At 42.6% G+C, this 25,201-nt stretch overlaps 1 protein-coding gene and 1 long non-coding RNA gene across 2 annotated transcripts; both read left to right on the plus strand.

The window, feature by feature from the left end:
- The first annotated feature begins 666 nt into the window (after nucleotides 1–666).
- LOC115196178 (phospholipid phosphatase 2) lies at nucleotides 667–16,966 on the plus strand. Its single transcript, XM_029756808.1, has 7 exons — nucleotides 667–1,132; nucleotides 10,546–10,697; nucleotides 10,796–10,882; nucleotides 11,013–11,188; nucleotides 11,268–11,325; nucleotides 11,411–11,587; nucleotides 14,184–16,966. Exons 1-7 carry the CDS (start codon nucleotides 1,066–1,068, stop codon nucleotides 14,337–14,339), a joined length of 873 nt encoding a protein of 290 aa, XP_029612668.1. The 5' UTR covers nucleotides 667–1,065; the 3' UTR covers nucleotides 14,340–16,966.
- LOC115196187 (uncharacterized) lies at nucleotides 3,849–5,151 on the plus strand. Its single transcript, XR_003878807.1, has 2 exons — nucleotides 3,849–4,359; nucleotides 4,531–5,151. It is a non-coding gene; the product is annotated as an uncharacterized LOC115196187 (long non-coding RNA).
- Nucleotides 16,967–25,201: the final 8,235 nt, after the last annotated feature.

Raw genomic sequence — 25,201 nt, forward strand, 5'->3', positions numbered from 1 at the left:
GTTCTGCCTGCGGCTATGGAACCCTGACCTGTTCACCGGACGTGCTACCTTGTCCCAGACCTGCTGTTTTCAACTCTCTCTTTCTACCGCACCTGCTGTCTCTAACTCTGAATGATCGGCTATGAAAAGCCAACTGACATTTATTCCTGAGGTGCTGACCTGCTGCACCCTCTACAGCCACTGTGATTATTATTGTTTGACCCTGCTGGTCATCTATGAACGTTTGAACATCTTGGCCATGTACTGTTATAATCTCCACCCTGCACAGCCAGAAGAGGACCGGCCACCCCTCAGAGCCTGGTTCCTCTCTAGGTTTCTTCCTAGGTGCTGGCCTTTCTAGGGAGTTTTTCCTAGCCACCGTACTTCTACATCTGCACTGCTTGCTGTTTGGGGTTTTAGGCTGGGTTTCTGTATAGCACTTTGTGACATTGGCTGATGTAAAAAGGGCTTTATAAATAAATGTGATTGATTGATTGATATGGGTGTGGGGGGTAAAAGTCGTTTATTTATATATTATCAGAAAACCTACATCTTCCATGACCCATCTCAATTACCTTGCATCTTTTCTCTTTTTTCTCTGGATGTTGCTGCAACACCGCTTTATCTCTTCATCCTCTGACTCCACGCTGCGGGCTGGTTCACTTTTCTTTTCACAAGAGTTCTGACGTCAGCTCTGGGGAGTGGAGAGTGTAAACGCACACACGCCTTTAGTTGGAGAAAGTAGCCCATTCTCAACTTTCCGTAAAGGAAACGATTTCAGATTTTTTTTTTCTTCCGTTATCTCCGCTTGCGTTTGGACAATGCGCGACCCACACATGTCCGTGTGTTGACAGCGCAGGACACTCTGTTTGTGTGGTGTATACTACAGTTGCGTCTTTCCCCGACTCACCTATAGAGCGTAGGCCTAAACAGGTAGGCCAGGTAGGCTACGGGGGAGCGAAATCCGGAAGAACAAGCACATCTGATTGTTCACACTATTTTTCTCTTACCTCTGCAACTGAACTTCTCCCAATAACGTGTATGCAGTTTTGATAATTCTTCTTCTGAGAAAGTAGAAGTGTGAAGATGACGGAACTACCAGTTCACAAGAAAAATATGCTGATTCTAGTTGATGTTTTCTGTGTGGTTGTCGGTAAGTGCCCTATTTCTCTCTCTCCAACAATATGGCTGATATAACATTATTTGTTGACATACCCAAGGAGACAACTCGCGCTCTCTGCCGTCTATACATGCGCAATGCAATAGGGTAGCACTACCCACCGATAAATCAATAAAATATTTGTTTATGTATAGTTGTTTATTGGGTAAATGTTGGATAAGACTGGGATGGTGGGGGACTTTGTAAACAATGTTTAGGCAGGCTACACACACGCCACAGGCCAAAGCCCAGCATGCGGACACTTTCCATTAAAGGCCAGTCATAAGAACATGTGTTTTGTGTTACACACAGAGACAGACACAACGCAGTAGTATTGTAATAGGAAGAGAGTCAGCATAGCTCATGTTATATCTTGTTTAATGGATTCTGTCATTGTCTGTCAGCACATTACAGGTGGTCACAGTGCCTGGTGGAGTGGTGTAACATTGATCTGTATTGATTCAAATACTGTAGATTGTATGATAGTCATCAGTCAGCATGGGTTAGTAACACAAAATGCCAATTCACATTTACTATGATTTGAAGTTCACAATTTCCCAGTTACAATTAATTTATGATGACCATTTAAAAATGGTGTGTGTGTGTGTCCACGCGCATGCGTAACAGAACACCTGTTCTTCTGACTGGTCTTCCATGGAAAGTGTCCTGCTTGTTGGGCTTTTCCCTATTGCTTCCGTGTGTGTGTGTGTGTGTGTGTGTGTGTGTGTGTGTGTGTGTGTGGAGCCGGGGTTTGCATGTTCGGACTTGTACTGGACTCTCAATACTACAGGATCTGGGGTTTAGAATAGACATTTGGGTGGACAGTCTCCTTCCCCCTCTATCGCTCACTCCCTCCACATCTTTCCTTCTTCATCCCTTTCTTTCTTTCTTCCCCCTATCCCCCACTCTTTGTCTTCCTCCCCCACTCCCTTGCTCTCTTTCTCTCATGGTATTTAGTGAGTGAGAGAGTTGGGTTGTTTAACAGTTAAGCTGGTCCTTGTTAACAGACGACATCACCTCGTAGCTTAACCATGTTTGTTGACAGTCTCAGAGGGCTGTGTGTCTGGACCTGGGGTCTGACATTCCCGAGTGGCGCAGCGGTCTAAGGCACTGATTCTCAGTGCTAGAGGCGTCACTACAGACCCTGGGATCGATTCCAGGCTGTATCACAACTGGCCGGGATTGGGAGTCCCATAGGGCGGCGCACAATTGTCCCAGCGTCGTCCGGGTTAGGGGTTGGCAGTCATTGTAAATATTTAACTGACTTGCCTAGTTAAATAAAGGTTTAAAAAAAATACATTTAAACAATGATGAAAGTAACCATGTTTGTTGACAGACTCAGAGGCCTGTGTGTCTGGGCCTGGGGTCTGACGACAGTAAATCACTCTTTCTCTTTTCTTCTTTCAATATTTCCTCCCTCAATCTCTCCGGTTGCTTATTTTTCTTTCATCTCTCCTGCCTCCACCCTGTCTCTCTCTCGCGATAGTGGTCTCTGGGGGTAGCAGTAATCAGTCTACAATTAGTGACAAGAAAACAATTGGGATTTTTTTAAATTCCCAGTTCAAATAAGAGTGATACAGGGTTGTGTTTTTGTTAGTGTGCGTGTGCATACTTGTGTGTTTTGTTAGCGTGTGTGTGTTCGTAGGCCATAGCCCAGCTTCCTCACTGTGTCATTAATATAGTAGGAATGTGCTGAGTCGACAAACTGGATCTGATCTGACAAAGCTTTTCCTCAATCCTCTTTCTTTCTCTCCCTCTCTCATTCTCCCATCCCTCTCCCTCTCCCTCTCTCTATCCTCTTTCTCTCTGTTTAACTCTTGTCTCCTCTCCTTTGCCTTGTTATCACTGCAGACAAAGAAACTTTACACACACACACACACACACACACACACACACACACACACACAGGCACATTGAGTTATTTCTGCAACACACTCTTTTAACAAAAATACCAACCAAATGCCACCCAAACCAAGCAATCTGCTGTTATACGCATAACAAAAGGGCCTAACGTATCCATCATTTCATTTGGACCTTTAGATCGTTCAATATTGACTGGTGATTGTGTGAATGGGACAGATTGCTGTTGTAAGACCTGTACACACCCTCTGGAAGAATCGGATTGGCAGACAATGATCATGTTCATTCTAAGGGTCATTCTAAGGAATGTAAATTAATATAGTTTCACATTGTGTCAATGTTTTTCACTTTCTTCCCAGAAGTTTGCTGTGATGGGGGGGTCACAGTCCTTTAAAAACCTTGGGTCATCAAACTTTCTCTGGAAGTGAACATGAGACCTAAGACAGCTGCCGTTGCTCTAAGTTCTTACTGTTATTTATGTGACTTGGGGTTAGAAGAGCATCTGCATCGAACTATAGACTGATACCAACTGTTGTTGTCTTAGTTTGTTATCAGTTTGATTTTCTGGGTTGTGCGCACAACTAGAGTTAGAGAAGATACTCTGCTGCTGTTGAACTGACTCTCTCTCTCACACACACCATCTCTCTGTGCCAACTATGTGTGTGTGAGAGAGAGGGGGGTTATTGACTTTTCCTGTGTGGAAAATAACCAGGATTCTGACAGTACAGCGGGATTACTACAGCCATAGAGTACTGGTCCTCTTCCTGCTCTGTCTCCCTATTGGAATCTCTATATTGTCTAGATTTGATCAATTTGTGTGTGTGTGTGTGTGTGTGTGTGTGTGTGCGTGTGTGTTGTAGGACAGTGGAGTTGTGTACGTTTTTTGGCGTCTAGTCTGGAGAATAACAGGAACACTTCTTAGGTTCCTCCTTCCTGTGAGGTCAGAGGTCAGGAGGAAGTTGATCATGTGTCATATCTCACCAGACATTCCTCCATGTTTGTTTTCTCTGGGAGTCATCTGGAACTTTCTATCTGGCCAAATGAGAATGTGAAACAATGTTATCCCCTCATCTTCTTTCTCTCTGACCGCGCTGCACATTCTGTTACTGAAGACCGACCCCCTCGGCCAAGATAACTGCGGGGGGTTAAAGAAGACGGACTATGGACTCTGCTTCCTGTATCTGCCACTGGACACACAAACGCCCATGCACAGCCCTCTGAGTCTGTGCAACATCACTGTTCTTCCTACATCGCTGAGGAAGGTCAAGATGTGTGCTACAAACTCGCCTCTTCCGAAGAGAATGCTTGAATCAGTTTTCCTTTGGGTTCATTAAAACATCTCCAGTACCACTGGATCCCAGGTACGGGTCGTCACCAGTTCTGTTACAATATATGCCATTCAGCAGGGTTGAATGGTTAAAAATCAGTTCCAGATTCACCGTTACCACGTTATCTTAATAGTGTTGGTTTTCAATCTTTCATCTATTTATTCACACACTCCCCTTTCTCCTTCCTTGTTTTATCAAATCCAGCTCAGCCCACTCTCTGGAGAGAGGAACAATCTTGGTTCAACTCAACCCTTGGTTACAATAACACTGTAGCAGAAACCTTACTGGAATAAAACTGGAGATGACTACAATTCTACGTGTGTTTATTTCTCTGACACTGCAGCAGAGTGCTACACACATGCGCACTTCATCCTCACCCTAACCACTACTCTCCAGAGAGCTGTCTTATCTAACTGTTATCCTAGAACCCTACAAAGTGGACATGACTTCAAAGTAAATACTAGTTAGTAAACTTCAAAGTGGCTGAGTGACCTAGCGGAATTGAGGTTGACAAAATAGTCACGCTGTTCATAAGCCGCCGATGAGTGACAATGTGAGCAGGGCGGGCGCCAGAACGAATCAGTTGGACTGGCATTTGATTTTTATAGGCGGGCCAGTTTTTTTTCACGGGACCTCCAGTGTGCACGCACTTGCGCCTTCACACATTTTGTTAATGGGTGTTATGATAAAGACAGCTTGTGAGTTTCAAGTTTGGGGAAGCTTACAAGTTATCCTACCATTTCTACCAGTTTTGATTATTTTAATACTGTGTACATTTTCGTGGAACAGTTTCATTTCAATAAAAACGTTTTTCGTTTCTCAAAATTATTGTCACATGGTTAATCTTAATTTAAATAATACAAATCTAGAAGTTAAAATTAAACTAATGCAAGAGCACCAGCCTTTGCCATATGGACACAGCCTACACCGTGATCCATTGGAAGAAATGAGCGCATGGAACTAAGAGAGAACCTATAGGCCAATGCTGCAGTAGACTTATTTTATTTAACTAGGCAAGTCATTTAAGAACAAATTCCTATTTCCAACGAGGCCTACCCAGGACGATGCTGGGCCCTTATGTGACGCCCAATAACGGCCGGATGTGATGCAGCCTGGATTCGAACCAGGTACTGCCTCCTGAGACTTAGACCACTGCGCCACTCGGGAGCCCTTATAACTTCCATCATCAACTAAGTAAAATACATAAGCCTAAATCTGACAAAAACAGTAGAAAATATCCTGGTGAAAATTCAGGTTATATCAATTGCATTAATCTCTACTCTGCCTGTCTGCCTCCCTTTCAATCAGTCAGTCAAATGTATTTATAAAGCCATTTTTACATCAGCCGATGTCACAAAGTGCTATGCAGAAACCCAGCCTAAAACCCCAAACAGCAAGCAATGCAGATGTAGAAGCACGGTGGCTAGGAAAAACACCATAGAAAGGCCAGAACCTAGGAAGAAACGTAGCGAGGAACCAGGCTCTGAGGGGTGGCCAGTTCTCTTCTGGCTGTGCCTTTGTGTCTTGAGTTGCACTATGGGTAATGAATTGTAACATTGTATCAACTCAGCATGTTGGTGTGCTCAGGCGTGCGCGCTCCCTCAACATTATCAGGACAGAAAATCAGCAATACTCACAGAGCACTCAAAACAAAAGACAATGACATTTTTTGAAAAAACACCTAAATTATGGTTATCAAATAAACCAAAACTTGTTTCTCAGAAGTGTAGCAGGTTGTGAACTCTGCAAACAACGTTTCCACTCGGAGAATGAGAATGGTAAATGACTAATACATGCGTTAACATACATTAATGTAAACAAATGACGGGGATTAATGGTACAGTTACTAGGCCTAGTGGTTGTATATGTAATGGGGAATTGATACAAGTAAACAATCCAAGGGCAAACAATTCACACAATTCTGGAGAGCTGATTGCATGCATTCTGGAGAAAGACGCCCATATCTCCGCAACACACCCTTTTCTTGTCTCAACATTTGAAATTATACTCAAGACACATTATAGATGCTTTACGCTAAGCCTATTGCCACACGCGCTGCCCAAATTGCTTGCTTCCGAAATAGGCATAGGCCTATGCACTTGTGATGTGAAACAATACACTGTTGTTTAAAAAAATAAGTTAATGATCAGCCAAGTCAAGCTGTCTGGTAAAGTATTTTCAATGATTTTATTTAGACAGGAGTAATTATAATTTTGGCAAAACATCAATTTACTTTAGGGGAAGCCAGAATCTGAACAGTGCAATGTGCACACGCCAATTTCCCTTTCTAATTCGCAAGTGGATGAAACCAGAGATCTGTATATAATGACGAGATGCTCATGTCTCCTTCCAAACAATTTGAGTCGTTGTCCCAAAGGCAGGAATGCAGGCGACAAGCTAGGTCTGCATAATACAGAAAGTATTCAGACCCCTTCCCTTTTTCCACATTTTTGTTATGTTACAGCCTTATTCTAAGATTGATTACATTTAATGTTTTTCCTTATCAACCTACACACCATACCCAAAATGACAAAGCAAAAACAGGTTTTTAGAATTTTTTGCAAATGTAATAAAAATAAACACCTTATTTACATAAGTATTCAGACCCTTCACTATGAAACTTGAAATTGAGCTCAGGTGCATCCTGTTTCCGTTGATCATCCTTGAGATGTTTCTACAACTTGATTGGAGTTCACCTGTGTCAAATTCATTTGATTGGACATGATTTGCAAAGGCACACACCTGTCTATATAAGGTCCCACGGCATGTCAGGAAAAAAATCAAGCCACGAGGTCGAAGGAATTGTCCATAGAGTTCCAAGACAGGATTGTGTCGAGGCACAGATCTAGGGAAGGGTACCAAAAAATGTCTGCAGCATTTAAGGTCCCCAGGAACACAGTGGCCTCCATCATTCTTAAATGGAAGAAGTTTGGATCCACCAAGACTCTTCCTAGAGCTGGCCGCCCGGCCAAACCAAGTAATCAGGGGAGAAGGGCCTTGGTGAGGGAGGTGACCAAGAACCCAATGGTCACTCTGACAGAGCTCTAGAGTTCCGCTGTTGAGATGGGAGAACCTTCCAGAAGAACAACCATCTCTGCAGCACTCCACCAATCAGGCCTTTACAGTAGAGTGGCCAGACGGAAGCCACTCCTCAGTGAAAGGCACATGACAGCCCACTTGGAGTCAGAATCTCTGGTCTGATGAAACCAAAATTGAACTCTTTGGACTGAATGCCAAGTGTCACATCTGGAGGAAACCTGGCACCATCCCTATGGTGAAGCATGGTGGTGGCAGCATCATGCTGTGAGGATGTTTTTCAGCGGCAGGGACTGGGAGACTAGTCAGGATCGAGGGAAAGTTGAATGGAGCAAAACCTGCTACAGAGTGCTCAGACTCGGGTGAAGGTTCACCTTCCAACAAGACAACGATCCTAAGCACACAACCAAGACAACGCAGGAGTGGCTTTGGGACAAGTCCCTGAATGTCCTTGAGTGGCCCTGACTTGAACCCGATCGAACATCGCTGAAGAGAACTGAAAATATCTGTGCAGCAACACTCCCCATCCAACCTGATAGAGCTTGAGAGGATCTGCAGAGAAGAATGTGAGAAACTCCCCAAATACGTGTGCCAAGCTTGTAGCGTCATACACAAGAAGACTTGAGGCTCCTATCGCTGCCAAAGGTGCTTCAACTAAGTACTGAGTAATGGGTCTGAATACTTATGTAAATGTGATATTTCAGTTTTTTATATTTAATACATTTGCAAAATTTGTATTGCCTGTTTCATGCTTTCATGGGGTATTGTGTGTAGATTGATGAGGAAAAACATTTTTTTTAATCCATTTTAGAAATCCATTTTAGAATACGGCTGTAATGTAACAATGTGGGAAAAGCCAAGGGGTCTGAATGATTTTCGAATGCACTTTATTATACCCATAGACAAACATAGGCAGTAAAATGGCCTTACTGAAGAGCTCAGTGACTTTCAATGTGGCACTGTCATAGGACGCCACCTTTCCAAAAAGTCAGTTTGTCAAATTTCTGTAAGTGCTGTTATTGTGAAGTGGAAACGTCTGGGAGCAACAAAGGCTCAGCTGCAAAGTGGTAGGCCACACAAGCACACATAACGGGACTGCCGAGTGCTGAAGCGTGTAAAAAAATTGCCTGTCTTTGGTTGCAACACTCACTACCGAGTTCCAAACTGCCTGTGGAAGCAACGTCAGAAAAATAACGTTTGTCGGAAGCTTCCTGAAATGGGTTTCCATGACCGAGCAGCTGTATTTCTGTCTGTAATAAAGCCCTTTTGTGGGGGAAAACTAATTCTGATTGGAAGGGCCTGGCTCCCAAGTGGGTGGGCCTATGCCCTCCCATGGCTGTTCCCTTGCCCAGTTATGTGATATCCATAGATTAGAGCCTTATGAATTTATTTCAATTGACTGGTTTCCTTCTATGAACTGTTACTCAGTAAAATCTTTGAAATTGTTGCATGTTGAGTTTTATATTTTTGTTCAGTTATGACTGGTGGAAGTTCCGTTTGCATTAGGGGAGCATGTTGTCTAGTGACAGGGTTCATGAAAACAGGAAAAAAAGGGTGTGTAAAACCATTGTCCTGTCAGATTTGAGTGTGTGTGTTTGCACACCATTGTGTTGTCAGTTGAGACAGTTTTATAGTCTATCCTGGTGCCAGTCTCTCTGCTCTGGTCTGTGAGTCACTGAACTATGGGGAGTGAGCGAGGGAGTGAAAGAAAGAGAGGGTGAGAGCAGGGGGGAGAGAGGTTTGAGTGCGGGAAAGAGAGGAGAAAGGTTAAAAGAAAAGTCCATAGTCTCTTCCGTGAGAGATCAGTTTAAGGGAATTTCTCATGGTAACTTTGTGTATAAATAAATACACAATGAATCTCTCTCTCTCTCTCTCTCTCGCTCTTTCTCTCTCGCTCTTTCTCTCTCGCTCTCTCTCTCTCGCTCTTTCTCTCTCTCTCGCTCTCTCTCTCTCGCTCTCTCTCTCTCTCTCTCTCTCTCCTCTTTCTCTCTCTCTCGCTCTTTCTCTCTCTCTCTCGCTCTTTCTCTCTCTCTCTCGCTCTTTCTCTCTCTCTCTCGCTCTTTCTCTCTCTCTCTCGCTCTTTCTCTTTCTCTCTTTCTCTCTCTTTCTCTCTCTCTCTCGCTCTTTCTCTCTCGCTCTTTCTCTCGCTCTCTCTCTCTCTCTCGCTCTTTCTCTCTCTCTCGCTCTTTCTCTCTCTCTCTCTCTTTCTCTCTCTCTCTCGCTCTTTCGCGCTCTCTCTCGCTCTTTCTCTCTTTCTCTCTTTCTTTCTCTCTCTTTCTCTCTCCTCTCTTTCCTCTCTCTCCTCTCTCTCCTCTCTCTCTCTGTGTGTGCACGCGCGTGTGTCCCGTCCGGTAGTTGGCTCCCATGCCCTTGTCAGCAGGGCTCAGTGGTGAAAGTTTAAGGCTGTTACGCTGTTAGGCATATTTATGGTGATGGATGTGTGTGTGTGCGTGCGTGACCATCAGATCGCACACAGAGTATCTAAACCCAGAGGCCCAACGACGCAAAACTTCCAGGAACGCTTTGTGAAACAGACTCGACAGACCAGACAGGGGTTTGGGAAGTCAATGGGAGAAGTGAAAAGTTCTTCCTTTGCTGCTAATGTTCTCTAAATCGACCTAGATGTCTTAAGTAGCTGAACATGTTACCCCAACCTTGTGTGAAAGTGACAAACTGACATGTCTTCATTTAGGTGTAAAATAACTTTATATCTAAGGAGGGCCTTTTGATTTGACGGCCTGCTCATGCGCAGTTCGGAGCGAGACGTCCGTTAGACCCGATGAAGTTTCTGAGCTTAGCTAGCCAACGTTGCCATGACATCGCCTACAAGCGTGATTGGGGATTTCTATTGGAGAAGCAGTTTCTATGCACCTTTTCATACTATACTATACAATCTTTGGAGCGTGTGTGTGTCTGTGGTGTTAGCTAGCAGCTTCCTCCCCAGGGGACGGAGGTCACTGATATATTGCTGACCAATAAGTGTCTAGATGTGCCTTCACGTGCCCATGTATTGTTCACAGTTCCTGTCCAGCTGATAGATTTAAACATGTCCATCAGAGCCTGTTGAGCTGCTTCTTGAACATCAATCTCACCTAGGCCTATACAGAGACAAGTTCAGCACCATGTTGATACTGTCTCCTTTAACCCACTCTGACACCCCTCCTCTCTCTCCCTCCTTCCCAGCGGCCCTTCCGTCAGCGGTCTTGACGTTAATGTTCAGCCCGTACCAGAGGGGTATCTACTGTGACGACGAGAGCATCAGATATCCTTACAGAAGAGACACCATCTCCCACAGGGCAATGGCTGCAGTCACCATCACCTCCTCCATAGTCATAGTAAGTTTGATGAACAACTTGATGGTTATGTACAAAATGGCACGCTATGGTACGAGTTTACCTCTGCTAATGCTATGAGTTTGCCTCTCTCTCCATAGATAACTACAGGAGAAGCGTACCTGGTGTACTCCAAGCGTCTCCACTCCAACTCTAACTTTAACCAGTACATGTCAGCTCTCTACAAGGTCAGTTGGAACACAGGCCATAGTTTTGGGCTGACAATATGTGGTCTTAGCTCGGATTGGCTAGCTGCCTCTTCCCAATTTCATTGGTTCGGGAAAGTGGTTAAATTGGCCTGTGCTGTGCCTCTACTAGGTGGTGGGGACCTTCCTGTTTGGAGCAGCTGTGAGCCAATCCCTGACTGACCTGGCCAAATTCACCATCGGTAGGCCACGCCCTAACTTCCTGTCTGTGTGTAATCCCACGGTGTGTTCTGGGTACATGCTGCAACTCAACTGTACTGGCAACCCTCGAAACGTCACAGAGTCCAGGTGGGTGTATCTTTCTGTCCGTCTTTCTTCTCTTGCTATGTGATGCAATGTCAACATGTTTCTCTCTTCTGTGTTCCAGATTGTCGTTTTACTCCGGACACTCTGCCTTCGGGATGTACAGCATGCTGTTTCTAGCGGTGAGTGCTTTTTATTTGTGTGAGTTTCATACACACGTGAGATGACGATTAATATGTGTGTGTGTGTGTGTGTGTGTGTGTGTAGTTGTATGTGCAAGCACGTATGCAGGGGAAGTGGACTCGTCTGGTCAGACCCACGGTGCAGTTCTTCCTCGTGTCGTTTGCGCTGTACGTTGGATACACACGGGTTAGCGACTACAAACACCACTGGAGCGACGTGCTGGTGGGACTGCTGCAGGGAACTCTCATCGCTGTGCTCAACGTAAGTGTGTGTAGGGGGTTGTAGGAGATGTGTGTGTGTGTGTGTTTGTACATGTGCTGAGCAATTAAACCGAAATGTCTGTAATTCTTTGGTTTTGGAACAACTAATTGACCGATGTCAGTTCAGTTATTTTAATTTCGTTTTTTTTCCTGTGAGCTCAATGTGCACATTGTACAGTTTCTCTAGAGATGAATCAGATCAAGCCCGAACTGTGCGACGTAGTAGGGAGTTGTAGTTTCCAGAAAATACATGATCTAAGTGATTGATAGTTGGTATTCAGCAGTCATAAAAATGTGCCTTCTTTACTTTGATGAACTACTAAAACAGTGATTTTGTCAGAAACCGTAGGCAGCAGCTCTATAAGAGATGAGATGATGACTTGGAATAAAATAATAAAGTAATCAAATAAAACAAATGTAATATACACAACAACCGAGATATTTTCTTAAAGTAATGTGAGTAAATGATGGTTAATAAGTGATGAGTAGTAATGGGCCGTCACTACCCTCAATAATGGGCAGTCACTACCATCAATAATGGGCCGTCACTACCCTCAATAATGGGCAGTCACTACCATCAATAATGGGCAGTCACTACCATCAATAATGGGCAGTCACTACCCTCAATAATGGGCCGTCACTACCCTCAATAATGGGCCGTCACTACCCTCAATAATGGGCAGTCACTACCATCAATAATGGGCAGTCACTACCATCAGTAATGGGCAGTCACTACCCTCAGTAATGGACAGTCACTACCCTCAGTAATGGACAGTCACTACCCTCAGTAATGGACAGTCACTACCCTCAGTAATGGACAGTCACTACCCTCAGTAATGGACAGTCACTACCCTCAGTAATGGACAGTCACTACCATCAGTAATGGACAGTCACTACCCTCAGTAATGGACAGTCACTACCCTCAGTAATGGACAGTCACTACCCTCAGTAATGGACAGTCACTACCCTCAGTAATGGACAGTCACTACCCTCAGTAATGGACAGTCACTACCCTCAGTAATGGACAGTCACTACCCTCAGTAATGGACAGTCACTACCCTCAGTAATGGACAGTCACTACCCTCAGTAATGGACAGTCACTACCATCATGGGACTTTTATTGTTTTATTCTGTGTTACAGCATTTAACCCACAATGCATTTAATGTTTCAAAAAAAATAGTGACCAAAATCTAAAACATAATTATTTTTACTATTTAAAAAAATATATATATTTTATTTTTGCATTTTCCAATTAAGAACATTCAAAACAAAAGTGAAAAGATATTAGACAACAATAAGACAAAGTAACAGACGAGCGTAACAAAATTAAAATAATAATAATTATATATACAAACACATAATAAAGAGTAAAATAAAAATAATGAGACATTGGATCATATGGTCACCTGCCGTAAGCTACATATTATACATTACGTGTGAAACATTATATAAGCATTATATAGAGATTCAATCAATGTGATGTGAGGGGAGATTCTCCATATAGTCAATAAAAGGTTGCCAAATTCTGTAAAATGTCTTTAACTTATTCCTCAAGCAGTAAGTGATTTTCTCCAGTGGGATACAACTATTAACTTCCGATAGCCACATTGCAACTGGCAGGGAGGAATCCGATTTCCATTTCTTGGCAATACATTTCTTGGCAATCGCTAGCAATATTTCTGTTAGCTTTATAGTATGGCTTTGCCTAAGATTGGTGTTTAGTATAGTTACCCAGTAGGCAGACCTCTGGGTCTAAAGGGAATGCAACCCCGTGAATTGAGGATAAGGTATCGCATACCCCCTGCCAGAAACCATGTAGTTTTGAACACTGCCAAGTGGCATGGAGGAATGTTCCTTCATCTGAGCTACATCTAAAACATAGGGAGGAGATATCAGGGTTGAACTTGTGCAGTCTAGATGGGGTGATATAGAGCTGATGGAGGAAATTAAACTGGATCAGTCTGTATCTGGAGTTCAATGTGGATGTAACACCATCGCTGCATAGGTCACTCCGTAGACCTTCATCAAGATCAATACCCAGATCTTTTCCCCATCTAAGTCGGGGTTTATCTAGCTCAGGCAGTGTTAGTCCTGACATAAGAGCATCGTAAACATGGGAAATGGTCCTGAATAGTGGTTGGTCTGCATGGCAGAGTTGTTCAATAGGTGATATCTTAGGTAGTTTCCATTGTCCCTTGAGTCACCCTAATAAAGTCTCGTAGTTGTAGGTAGCTAAAGAAGTCCCTGTTAGACAAGTGGTATTTCTGTTTCAGCTGATCAAAAGACATAGGAATTCCCTCCTCATAACAGTGTTCCAGAAGAGTGATCCCCTTATCAGACCATGGTCTAAAGTTACTATTCTGGAAAAACATAGGGATCCATCTATTGTTCCGTAAAGGGGTTTTAGGGGAAAGGAATCCCTCTCGTCTGAACAACTCATGCAGTTTGCACCATGCCAGGACAGAATGTATGATTTAAAGGGTTCTCTGTGATGATTTTACGTAATTATTTTTTCATAATCGACCTGAAACAGAACCGACCTCAAAAGGCACTAATCGCTCAGCACTACTGACTTTAAACTATCCTTTTCTCTCAGGTTTGCTACTTCTCTGATTTTTTTAAGCTCCGGCCCCCTCCTCGATGCCCACGATCAGAGGCGGCCGAAGACGAACACCTAGAGGCCAAACCTGGCCTGAACCCAGACACACAACTACACAACAACCACTACAACTACACAACTACTACAGCCTGAACACAGACTAGCAACTACACAACAACCTCTACACAACAATCACGGCAACCGTGGGGAAGTGGGGTAGACAGGAATTTGTTGGTGGGTGGGCCTGTAGAAATTTGGGTGGGCAATTTTTTTTTTTAATGAAAATGTTTTGTTGTTAGGGAAAGGAGATAACTTCCTGCAGTGTTGCCATGTGGCCAAGAGAGAAATGTACAGTTTTATAGCCGTCTATGAATTCTATCTGATGATGTTTGCATGTTTAGGTAAAAAGACGACAAATAATTAGAGCCCGACCCGTATTGGATTTTTGGGTCCGATACCGATTTTGAGGGAGGGGAAAGTCACAGATTACTGACATATCTGCCGATATATTGTTTTTTTTAGAGGTTGAATGAAAAACAGACCAAATTGTGCTTCAAAGGATCAACAGATACTCTAAATGATTATTTCTTAACTAAATATTATAGTTAACATTATTTAAGGACATTTTAATTGTGGTTTACAGGAGATCCACCAAAAAGCAGTTATATTCTCTATAAATACGACAGTGAATACAAAGCTTGTTTAGTTGACCTTAGGTGCAACTTAAAAATGTCTATGGCAGTGGAAAAGAGGTATGAAAAAGTATTTGTGCTAAACCACCATAAAGGTGGTCATGTAAACAAACACTTTATGGTCAACCTTGCAATGAGAGTACGTTATGACGAGCACAAGCTAGCTGTTCATTACGACAATGTTTTCTTACAGAAACTATATTTACATAACACTGTTATTCAATATAAAATGTATTGGCTATACATTTCAACTGCAAATGGCATGCGCTGATGACTGAAAATGTTTATGCATGCAAATACTTGCTGCGCTGGTTTTTGTCACACGTTCTAATTTCGTGAGCTAGTTAACATTAGCTACTTATCTCATAATGAATGCAAGCAGATGGCCTGAATGATAGACCTGCGCCAACTGTCTTGTTTTTTGCAGATTGCATATTTCAGAAAACTAACTAAATTAGCCCACTAGCTAACATAATAGGCCCTGACAGTATCGGTCTTCTTTTTGTATCAAGGATGAGTGTTCACTTTGGCGCCAGTCCAGTGTTGGCGCATACGTAGCACAGATTGCTAGCTAGCTAGCTAAGTTTACTACCTTGCTGGCTAGATAGCTAAGCTAACTACCTTGCTGGCTAGCTAGCCAGCTAACGTTAACAAAGTGAGAATGTGATGAGGACAGGGCTGCTTCCTTGGTGAAGTGTACTTTTAATTATTTACTTATGCTGGCTGTGGCAAGCTACTCACCGTCAAACTAACCATGTCTACTTTCTCTCACATTGTGGACTAGGGCTGAATGATGTCCAATGAGCAGCTGGTAGAGTGCCCTCTTTAGGCAACCACTGAAAATGGAGCAGACGTATTTGTTTATTCTATGTATATAATATGGGCACTTTATCTGTGGAATAAAGGCAGATAAAAAATATTTCTGTGAAAGGCTAATATCGGCCGATAATATCGGTCAACCGGTTTATCGGTTGGGCTCTACAAATAATGTCCCATTTGGAACACTGACAAGGAAATAGCAGTAATTAAAAAAATATATATATATCTAGAAAGAAAATAGGTTTTTGCTCCCAGTGGGGCCCACCCATGCCTACGCCCCTGCCGTGGGGCTGTCTGTGTGAGAGAAGTGTGTATATCAGTGTAGGCTCATTGTATTGGCTGGACTGGAATAAATTGAACGGTATCAAACACCTCCAAGCATATGGAAACCACATGTTTGACTCTGTTTATTCCAGTCCAGCATTACAATGACCCTGTCCTCCGATAGCTTCTCCCACCAGCCGCCACTGGTGTATATATGAGAAGATGTGTATAACCACTCACATGCACATGCATTTAACTTTGTATTTTATTTTAATACAATGTACTAAAAGTATGGAGGATGAGACAGTTTTAGCAGAGAGAAATAATTATTGTGTAGTTCCCTAGACTTCAATTATGCTAACAGGAAACACTGAAACAACTTTTTTATTTTTTATTTTATGATTCATTTATATTTCCTGTGCAGCAGCATCAACCAGGTTGTCTTCTTGGGATGTGTAGTTTCTTTGAGTGTCCTGTAGTTCTTTTTTAACCCACCCTCTAGTCTAGTTTGTATTTGTAAAAGTTTTTTTTGTGTGTTTGTAATGCTTTGATCCCTTTGTTATCTACACTGGAGCTAACCCTCTCACACTTCATCCATCAAGACAGCGGTCTCCAAGCCTCATGCTGGGGAGCTACTGGGCTGCAGGCCTTTGTTCCTGCCCACCACCAACCTACCTGATTTAACTAGATGTTAAGACCTTGATTAGCTGAATCGGGTGGGTTAGTGTGCTCATCCTGTAGTTCTCCAGGAAGGGAGGAAGACAAATGGTCTGTGAAGTTCAATGTTAGGTCTACTGATACCTAGCATGTCTGTAGAAGACATGCATGTACAGTATATGGAATGTAAAACAGTGTTGCATAGATAATTACTTTCTGTTTATTTCTGTCATATCTCTAAGAATGTAATACCACTACTAGCCCACTGTGATATTTTTAAAAAAATGTTATTGACGCAACTTGTATTAGGTATTCCAGTTTATTATATATAAAGCTGTGTATAACCTGCCTGCTCGCATGGCAACACAGGTCCTGTAAGATCATGATGCCATGTGCTGCCTTTGAAATGTTGATGTTGACAATCATCAGTGTGTCAATGATTGAGTCACTCACTGAGATGTTCTCTGAAAAACACATTACACTTCTGCAAAGGGTTAATATATACACTATATGACCAAAAGTATATGGACACCTGCTCATCCAACATCTCATTCCAAAATCATGGGCATTAATATGGAGTTGGTCCCCGCTTTGCTGCTATAACAGCCTCCAATCTTCTGGGAAGGCTTTCCACTAGATGTTGGAACATTGCTATGGAGACTTGCTTCCATTCAGCCACCAGCATTAGTCAGGTTGGGCACTGATGTTAGCAGATTATGCCCGGTTCGCAGTCGGTGTTCCAATTAATCCCAAAGATGTCCTATGGGGTTGAGGTCAGGGCTCTGTGCAGGCCAGTCAATTTCTTCCACAACGATCTCGACAAAGCATTTCTGTATGGGCCTCGCTTTGTGCATGGGGGCATTGTCATGCTGAAACAGGAAAGGGCCTTCCCCAAACTGTTGCCACAAAGTTGGAAGCACAGAATCGTCTAGAATGTCATTGATTTCCCTTCACTGGAATGAAAAAAACAGCCCCAGACAATTATTCCTCCTCCACCAACCTTTACAGTTGGCACTATGCATTGGGGCAGGTAGCATTCTCCTGGCATCCGTCAAACCCAGATTCATCCGTTGGACTGTCAGATGGTGAAGCGTGATTTATCACTCCAGAGAACACATTTCCACTGATCCAGAGTCCAATTGCGAGCTTTACACCACTCCAGCTGACGCTTGGCATTGCACATGGTGATCTTACACAGAACCCAAACCGGCTGCGCATGTGCACCATCGTGCATAAATGTATTTTGTCCCCCCACACCAAACGCGATCACGACACGCAGGTTAAAATATCAAAACAAACTCTGAACCAATTTTATTAATTTGGGGACAGGTTGAAAAGCATTAAACATTTATGGCTAGTTAGCTTGCACGTGCTAGCTAATTTGTCCTATTTAGCTAGCTTGCCGTTGCTAGCTAATTTGTCCTGGGATATAAACATTAAGTTGTTATTTTACCTGAAATGCACAAGGTCCTCTACTCTGCCAATTAATCCACACATAAACGGTCAACCGACTCGTTTCTACTCTCTTCCTTCCAGCCTTTTTCTTCTCTTGACTTTATATTGCGATTGGCAACTTTCATAAATTAGGTGCATTACCGCCACTGACCTCGTTCGTCTTTCAGTCACCCATGTGGGTATAACCAATGAGCAGATGACATGTGCGTACCTGCTTCTATAAGCCAATGAGGATATGGGAGAGGCAGGACTTGCAGCGTGATCTGCCTCAGAAATAGAACTGAATTCTATTTTGGCCCTTGGCAACGCAAATGATCGTTGGCGCGCATGAGCAGTGTGGGTGCAATAATTGAATAACATAGATTTCTAAATTTATTTTGCAATGCTCGCACACCCGATGCGAGCGGTCTAATCAGCCTGTTAGGCTTGTGTGCGGCTGCTCAACCATGGAAACTCATTTCATGAAGCTCCAGACAAACAGTTTGTGCTGACGTTGTTTCTAGAGGCAGTTTGGAACGCGGTAGTGAATGTTGCAACCGAAGACAAGCGGTCTCGTTCTGTGAGCTTGTGGCCTACCACTTCGTAGCTGAGCCATTGTTACTCCTACACGTTTCCACTTACAATAACAGCACTTACAGTTGACTGGGGCATCTCTAGCAGGGCAGAAATTTGACGAACTGACTTGTTGAAATGGTGGCATCCTATGACGGTGCCATGTTGAAAGTCACTGAGCTTTTCACTACGGGCCATTGTTTGTCTCTGGAGATTGCATGGCTGGGTGTTCAATTTATACACTTGTCAGCAACGAGTGTGGCTGAAATAGCCGAATCCACTAATTTGAAGGAGTGTCAACCTACTTTTGGCCATGTAGTGTATTTTATTGTTTGTATCCACACTGTAATCCTTCATAAGCTTGTCTGTAACAAACTGTAGCTGCAATCAAATGTGTGTATTTCTTCTTGATGGAAAAGGGAACTTGATTTTACAGAAGTGTCTTTCGTTTATAATCTGGCAACTCCTGCTGAGACGAAAGTGCATGCAGAACCACAGAGTTACTGCTGTGGAGGGATGGGTAGAGAGGGATGATTGGAAGAGTGGAGGGATGGATAAATGGATGGAATGAATGGATAGGACGCCTTCAACTTCATGGATTCATCCAAGTCATTCACTAGGACTTTCCCAATGTTTGTTGGGGTGATGGCACACCAGACCCAGTGATGAAGACATTGCACATGTTGTCATAGCTTTATTTCAATTTGTTTTATTTTATTTCTCTGTATTGCTTTTTTGTAGTTTATGCATAAAGACGAACTAATATGCCCTTTGTGCATCAGACTGATTTTTGTTATTAAAGCGAGTGTGTGTGCTAGTTGATTCTGTAGCCTAATGAGGGAGTAGTTGCTGAAAAGGGTGCAGGTATAAATTCTCTGTACCTCAACCACAGTTGCTATAAAGCCCTGCGCATGATTATTTTTTTAGTTTGGATGGTCCTTGCAGACAAAGTCCCCTTCGCAAACCATTTCGCTGTATACACTATGCGCTTCCTTATAAGAACAGCCGGTGTTATGGTACTGATGGTTTGTAGCTACCAGGGCAGCGCCTTCTAGTTGTCACGTTGGGTAAAACTAGCATTTTAGCTAGGCCTAACCTTAACCTCATTCTCCTAACCTGCCTAGTTAATTATTCTAACCTGCCATGTTAGTCCTCCTAACCTGACTAGTTAATTATCCTAACCTGAATGTAAAAAAAAAAACATCAGTATTGCCACAGTGACATGTACTTGGATGTACTCAGGTGAAACACTATCCTGTTGACAAGTGGAACTCCCAGGATGCTGCGGGCCTCTCCAGACTTGTCTGATTTGTGGGATAACTCCATAGGGGTATACTACAAGCAGAACCAATGAAAGCCAGCTATTTTGCCTAAATATCCAGAGGTTTATTTTTTTTGTTTTCTTTTAAGAAAAAGGTTTGAAATGGGAATGGTCTACAGTGCCTTCAGAAAATATTCATACCCCTTGACTTTGAGGATAGCAAAAGTATCTAGATCCTCTATGAGGCCGTGGAGAGAGTCTAATTGTGGTTTTAAAAGAAAACATTAATCATCAGCGTGCAATGACGCCTTAGTTTTTAAGCTACGGATTTGTAATCCCTTAATATTATTGTTTGATCTAATTTTAACAGCTAACATTTCGATGGCAATAATAAATTGATATGCCGATATTGGACAACCTTGTTTTACTCCTCTAGATAGTTTAAAACTTTCTGAGATGTAGCCATTATTTACTATTTTACACCTAGGGTTACTATACATAACTTTAACCCATTTTATAAGAGATTCCCCAAAATTGAAATATTCTAGGCATTTATATATAAACTCCAGTCGTACTTTATCAAAAGCCTTTTCAAAATCAGCTATGAAAACCAGGCCTGGTGTCCCCGATATTTCATAGTATTCTATTGTTTCCAGTACTTGTCTTATATTATCTCCAATGTATCGGCCATGCAAAAAACCTGTCTGATTAGGATGAATAATATCTGACAATACTTTTTTAATTCTATGTGCCAAGATTTTTGCATCACAACACTGAAGTGTAAGAGGTCCCCATTTTTTTTAATGGACTGGATCTTTATATATACACACCACTTGGGTCCTGTTTCAGTAATAATGATATCAGACCTTCTTGTTGCGTGTCTGATAATCTACCATTTATATAGGGGTGGTTAAAACATGCTAATAATGGTCCTCTGAGTATATCAAAAAAAGGTTTTGTATACTTCCACTGGTATGCCATCCAGCCCTGGAGTTTTCCCAGCCTTAAAGGCTTTAATTGCATCAAGAAGTTCCTCCCCTGTAATTTGGCCTTCACATGAGTCTTTCTGTACAGATGTTAATTTGACATTATTATTAGGGAAAAAATCCGTACAATTTCAATACAATTTTTTGGTAGCATTTCTATATTGAAGATTGAAAAAGAATTTGGTGCATTTCCTCATATTCCATCCAGTTTGCTTTATTTTTTATAATATATTACACTGGCTCTTTCTTGAATAAGTTCCTCCATTTCTTTTTGTTTTTCCTCTAACTTATTCTGTGCCTCTATGGTACAGTTTTTATTGCTATCTATCTATACTGTTAGTCCTTCAATTTCCTTTGTTAATATGGACTCTTGGTCTAAATTGCTTTTGTTTTATAGATGAGCACTGAATTGCATGGCCTCTAAAGGCACATTTAAAAGTGTCCCATACAATAAGGGGATCTGCTGTACCAATGTTATGTCTGAAAAAGTCAGTTAAACATTCTTCTGTCCTAGTTCTAAACAATGTATCATCTAGTAGGCTTTGATTAAATGTTCAATATCCTCGCCCACTGGGAATTCTGTAAGAGTAATATATATGCCAATTATGTTTTGATCCGACCGCATTCTGTCCCCTATCAACACTTTTTAAACTTTTGGTGCCAGAGAGAATGGCATAAGAAAGTAGTCAAGACGACTAGCTTGATTAAGCCTCCGCCATGTATATCTCACTAGGTCAGGGTATTTATGTCTCCATATATCCACTAATTCCAATATAGCCATGACATTCATGATTTCCTTAAGTGCCTGAGGGTGATAGTTTGTAGTGTGATTTCCTTTACGGTCCATAGAGGTATTTAAGACCGTATTAAAATCTCCCACCATAATAATAGAGTCTAGTGTTGCTTGTAGAGTTGATCAATTCTTATATATATTTTCAAAGAAGCTTGGATCATCATTATTTGGACCGTATTGGTTAATAAGCCATATCTGTTTATTGTCCAATAACATATTTAAAATAACCCATCTACCTTGATGATCTGTTGGGACAATTTGCACATTTGGATCAAAATGACTTAATTAAAACTATCACCCCTTTTGAATTTCTTTGCCCAAGGGAGAAATATATTCCTTTTTCCACAAAACTTCATCTAAAATTGTTGAATGTGTTTCCTGTAAACAATAGATATTATATTCCTTCTCTTTTATCCAGGTAAATACTTATAATAAGAAAATACTATCTGCTAGGCCATTACAATTGTAACTGGCTATACTTATTTCACCACTTACCATAATGAGACAACTTTCAATTCTATTTATTAAAATATATGTTTGTAAACGTACCATTAAAAAGTAACATGATGATTGTCTATATAGCTGTACCGTGATATTTGCATTGCTACTAAGTAAACCTCCAATTGGTCCCCACTATTCCACCCGCTAAAAGCCCTCCTCATCCCGAGTTGGTTTGCCATCCCAATGCCTGCCAGACCACCCCCGACCCCCGTATCCCTGAAAACACTGGGATCCATCCTTCAAAAAGAGCACACAGTGCCATTTACAAAACAGAAGTAGATCAACCGCCAAATGCATTTCCATCGCCCTCGATTTGTATTGTATATAGCCATCAAAATATCTATATATATACTGCTCAAAAAAATAAAGGGAACACTTAAACAACACATCCTAGATCTGAATGAAATAAATAATCTTATTTAATACTTTTTTCTTTACATAGTTGAATGTGCTGACAACAAAATCACACAAAAATAATCAATGGAAATCCAATTTATCAACCCATGGAGGTCTGGATTTGGAGTCACACTCAAAATTAAAGTGGAAAACCACACTACAGGCTGATCCAACTTTGATGTAATGTCCTTAAAACAAGTCAAAATGAGGCTCAGTAGTGTGTGTGGCCTCCACGTGCCTGTATGACCTCCCTACAATGCCTGGGCATGCTCCTGATGAGGTGGCGGATGGTCTCCTGAGGGATCTCCTCCCAGACCTGGACTAAAGCATCCGCCAACTCCTGGACAGTCTGTGGTGCAACGAGGCGTTGGTGGATGGAGCGAGACATGATGTCCCAGATGTGCTCAATTAGATTCATGTCTGGGGAACGGGCGGGCCAGTCCATAGCATCAATGCCTTCCTCTTGCAGGAATTGCTGACACACTCCAGCCACATGAGGTCTAGCATTGTCTTGCATTAGGAGGAACCCAGGGCCAACTGCACCAGCATATGGTCTCACAAGGGGTCTGAGGATCTCATCTCTTTACCTAATGGCAGTCAGGCTACCTCTGGCGAGCACATGGAGGGCTGTGCGGCCCCCCAAAAAAATGCCACCCCACACCATGACTGACCCACCGCCAAACCGGTCATGCTAGAGGATGTTGCAGGCAGCAGAACGTTCTCCACGGCGTCTCCAGACTCTGTCACGTCTGTCACGTGCTCAGTGTGAACCTGCTTTCATCTGTGAAGAGCACAGGGCGCCAGTGGCAAATTTGCCAATCTTGGTGTTCTCTGGCAAATGCCAAACGTACTGCACGGTGTTGAGCTGTAAGCACAACCCCCACCTGTGGACGTTGGGCCCTCATACCACCCTCATACCACCCTCATGGAGTCTGTTTCTGACCGTTTGAGCAGACATGCACATTTGTGGCCTGCTGGAGGTCATTTTGCAGGGCTCTGGCTGTGCTCCTCCTGCTCCTCCTTGCACAAAGGCGGAGGTAGCAGTCCTGCTGCTGGGTTGTTGCCCTCCTACGGCCTCCTCCACGTCTCCTGATGTACTGTTCTGTCTCCTGGTAGCGCCTCCATGCTCTGGACACTACGCTGACAGACACGGCAAACCTTCATGCCACAGCTCACATTGATGTGCCATCCTGGATGAGCTGCACTACCTGAGCCACTTGTGTGGGATGTAGACTCCGTCTCATGCTACCACTAGAGTAAAAGCACCGCCAGCATTCAAAAGTGACCAAAACATCAGCCAGGAAGCATTGGAACTGAGAAGTGGTCTGTGGTCCCCACCTGCAGAACCACTCCTTTATTGGAGGTGTCTTGCTAATTGCCTATAATTTCCACCTGTTGTCTATTCCATTTGCACAACAGCATGTGAAATGTATTGTCAATCAGTGTTGCTTCCTAAGTGGACAGTTTGATTTCACAGAAGTGTGATTGACTTGGAGTTACATTGTGTTGTTTAAGTGTTCCCTCTATTTTTTTGAGCAGTGTATATATACACACACAGCAGTGTATATCTATATATATTTTTAAAATCCTGTTTACTATTTTACATAATTAGCTATTCATATTTGTAAGCAATTTACAAGCAATTATTATATTAGCAAACAATTATTGTGAATCATCCTATATTGTATCTAACATCTTTTACTCCTTCGCAACAGTTGTGGGATACGCACATACACCCACACACTCATACACACTCAACCCTTTCCCCCCCACACAACCATAGGCTCACATTCTCAACAGTTGCACAATCCCAGAGCCCAACTCAAGAAAGGTCTTGATTTACGGATGCATATACAGTTGCAGCTGTATGAGAAGGCCTGCAAGACTGTGCCAAAAAATGGGCAGAAATTGAGAGATTTTATTAACCATTGTCACGTCCTAGATGATGGAGGTCAAAATGTACACCTTTTCCCTGAAACACCCACAACACGGTCCCCCGTATTGACCATATTCCCAAGCATCTCCATGCAGTCAGACTTTTGATTTTGTGCCACCAGGGCCACAATAATATACCCGCTCACTGAATGTCTGAGTGTGACTCCCTCCCCATGGGTTACTGCAGCTAGTGTTGCCAGCACTGCCACTGCCTGGGTGGGGGCACCCCACCGGAATCCCCACCGGCTAGGTACAAGGTCGTCAAGGTTCTCATTAGCAGCTTTGAGAATTTCCTTGTATAGTATGCTCTCCCTTTAGGGGGCTTTGGCTTTGCAGGACCAACCCTGCCAAGCAGGCTCAGAATCTTGAGGGGGCAGTGCTGCTCTTGGTCTCTGACCACATTTTGGCTGCATACAGACCGCTTACAGCAGGCCCATAAAACAGTTAGGGACTTCTCCTTAGTATCTGGGTCATTCAGGTGGGTGTCTAGGGTATAGGGTTGTGGACCGTTCCATCAATATAGGATCATAAATAAATTACATATATAATTTATTTAAAAAATTTAGTTCATCATAGAACAATAAATAAATGAAATGTATAATTTATTTTGAAACAGTTCCACCATGATAGGACAATAAATAAAGATGTATAATTCATTATAAAAAGTATATCCATCATCTGAACATTGAAAGTTCTCTCACACA

The sequence above is a fragment of the Salmo trutta genome, chromosome 6 (assembly GCF_901001165.1).
Source record: "Salmo trutta chromosome 6, fSalTru1.1, whole genome shotgun sequence".
NCBI classification, from domain to species: Eukaryota; Metazoa; Chordata; class Actinopteri; order Salmoniformes; family Salmonidae; genus Salmo; species Salmo trutta.

Coding starts and splice junctions, on each gene's coding strand:
- LOC115196178 (XM_029756808.1), top strand. CDS start 1,066: ATGACGGAACTACCAGTTCACAAGAAAAATATGCTGATTCTAGTTGAT. Junction 10,698..10,795: donor TCACCTCCTCCATAGTCATA/GTAAGTTTGATG, acceptor CTCTCTCCATAG/ATAACTACAGGAGAAGCGTA. Junction 10,883..11,012: donor ACATGTCAGCTCTCTACAAG/GTCAGTTGGAAC, acceptor TGCCTCTACTAG/GTGGTGGGGACCTTCCTGTT.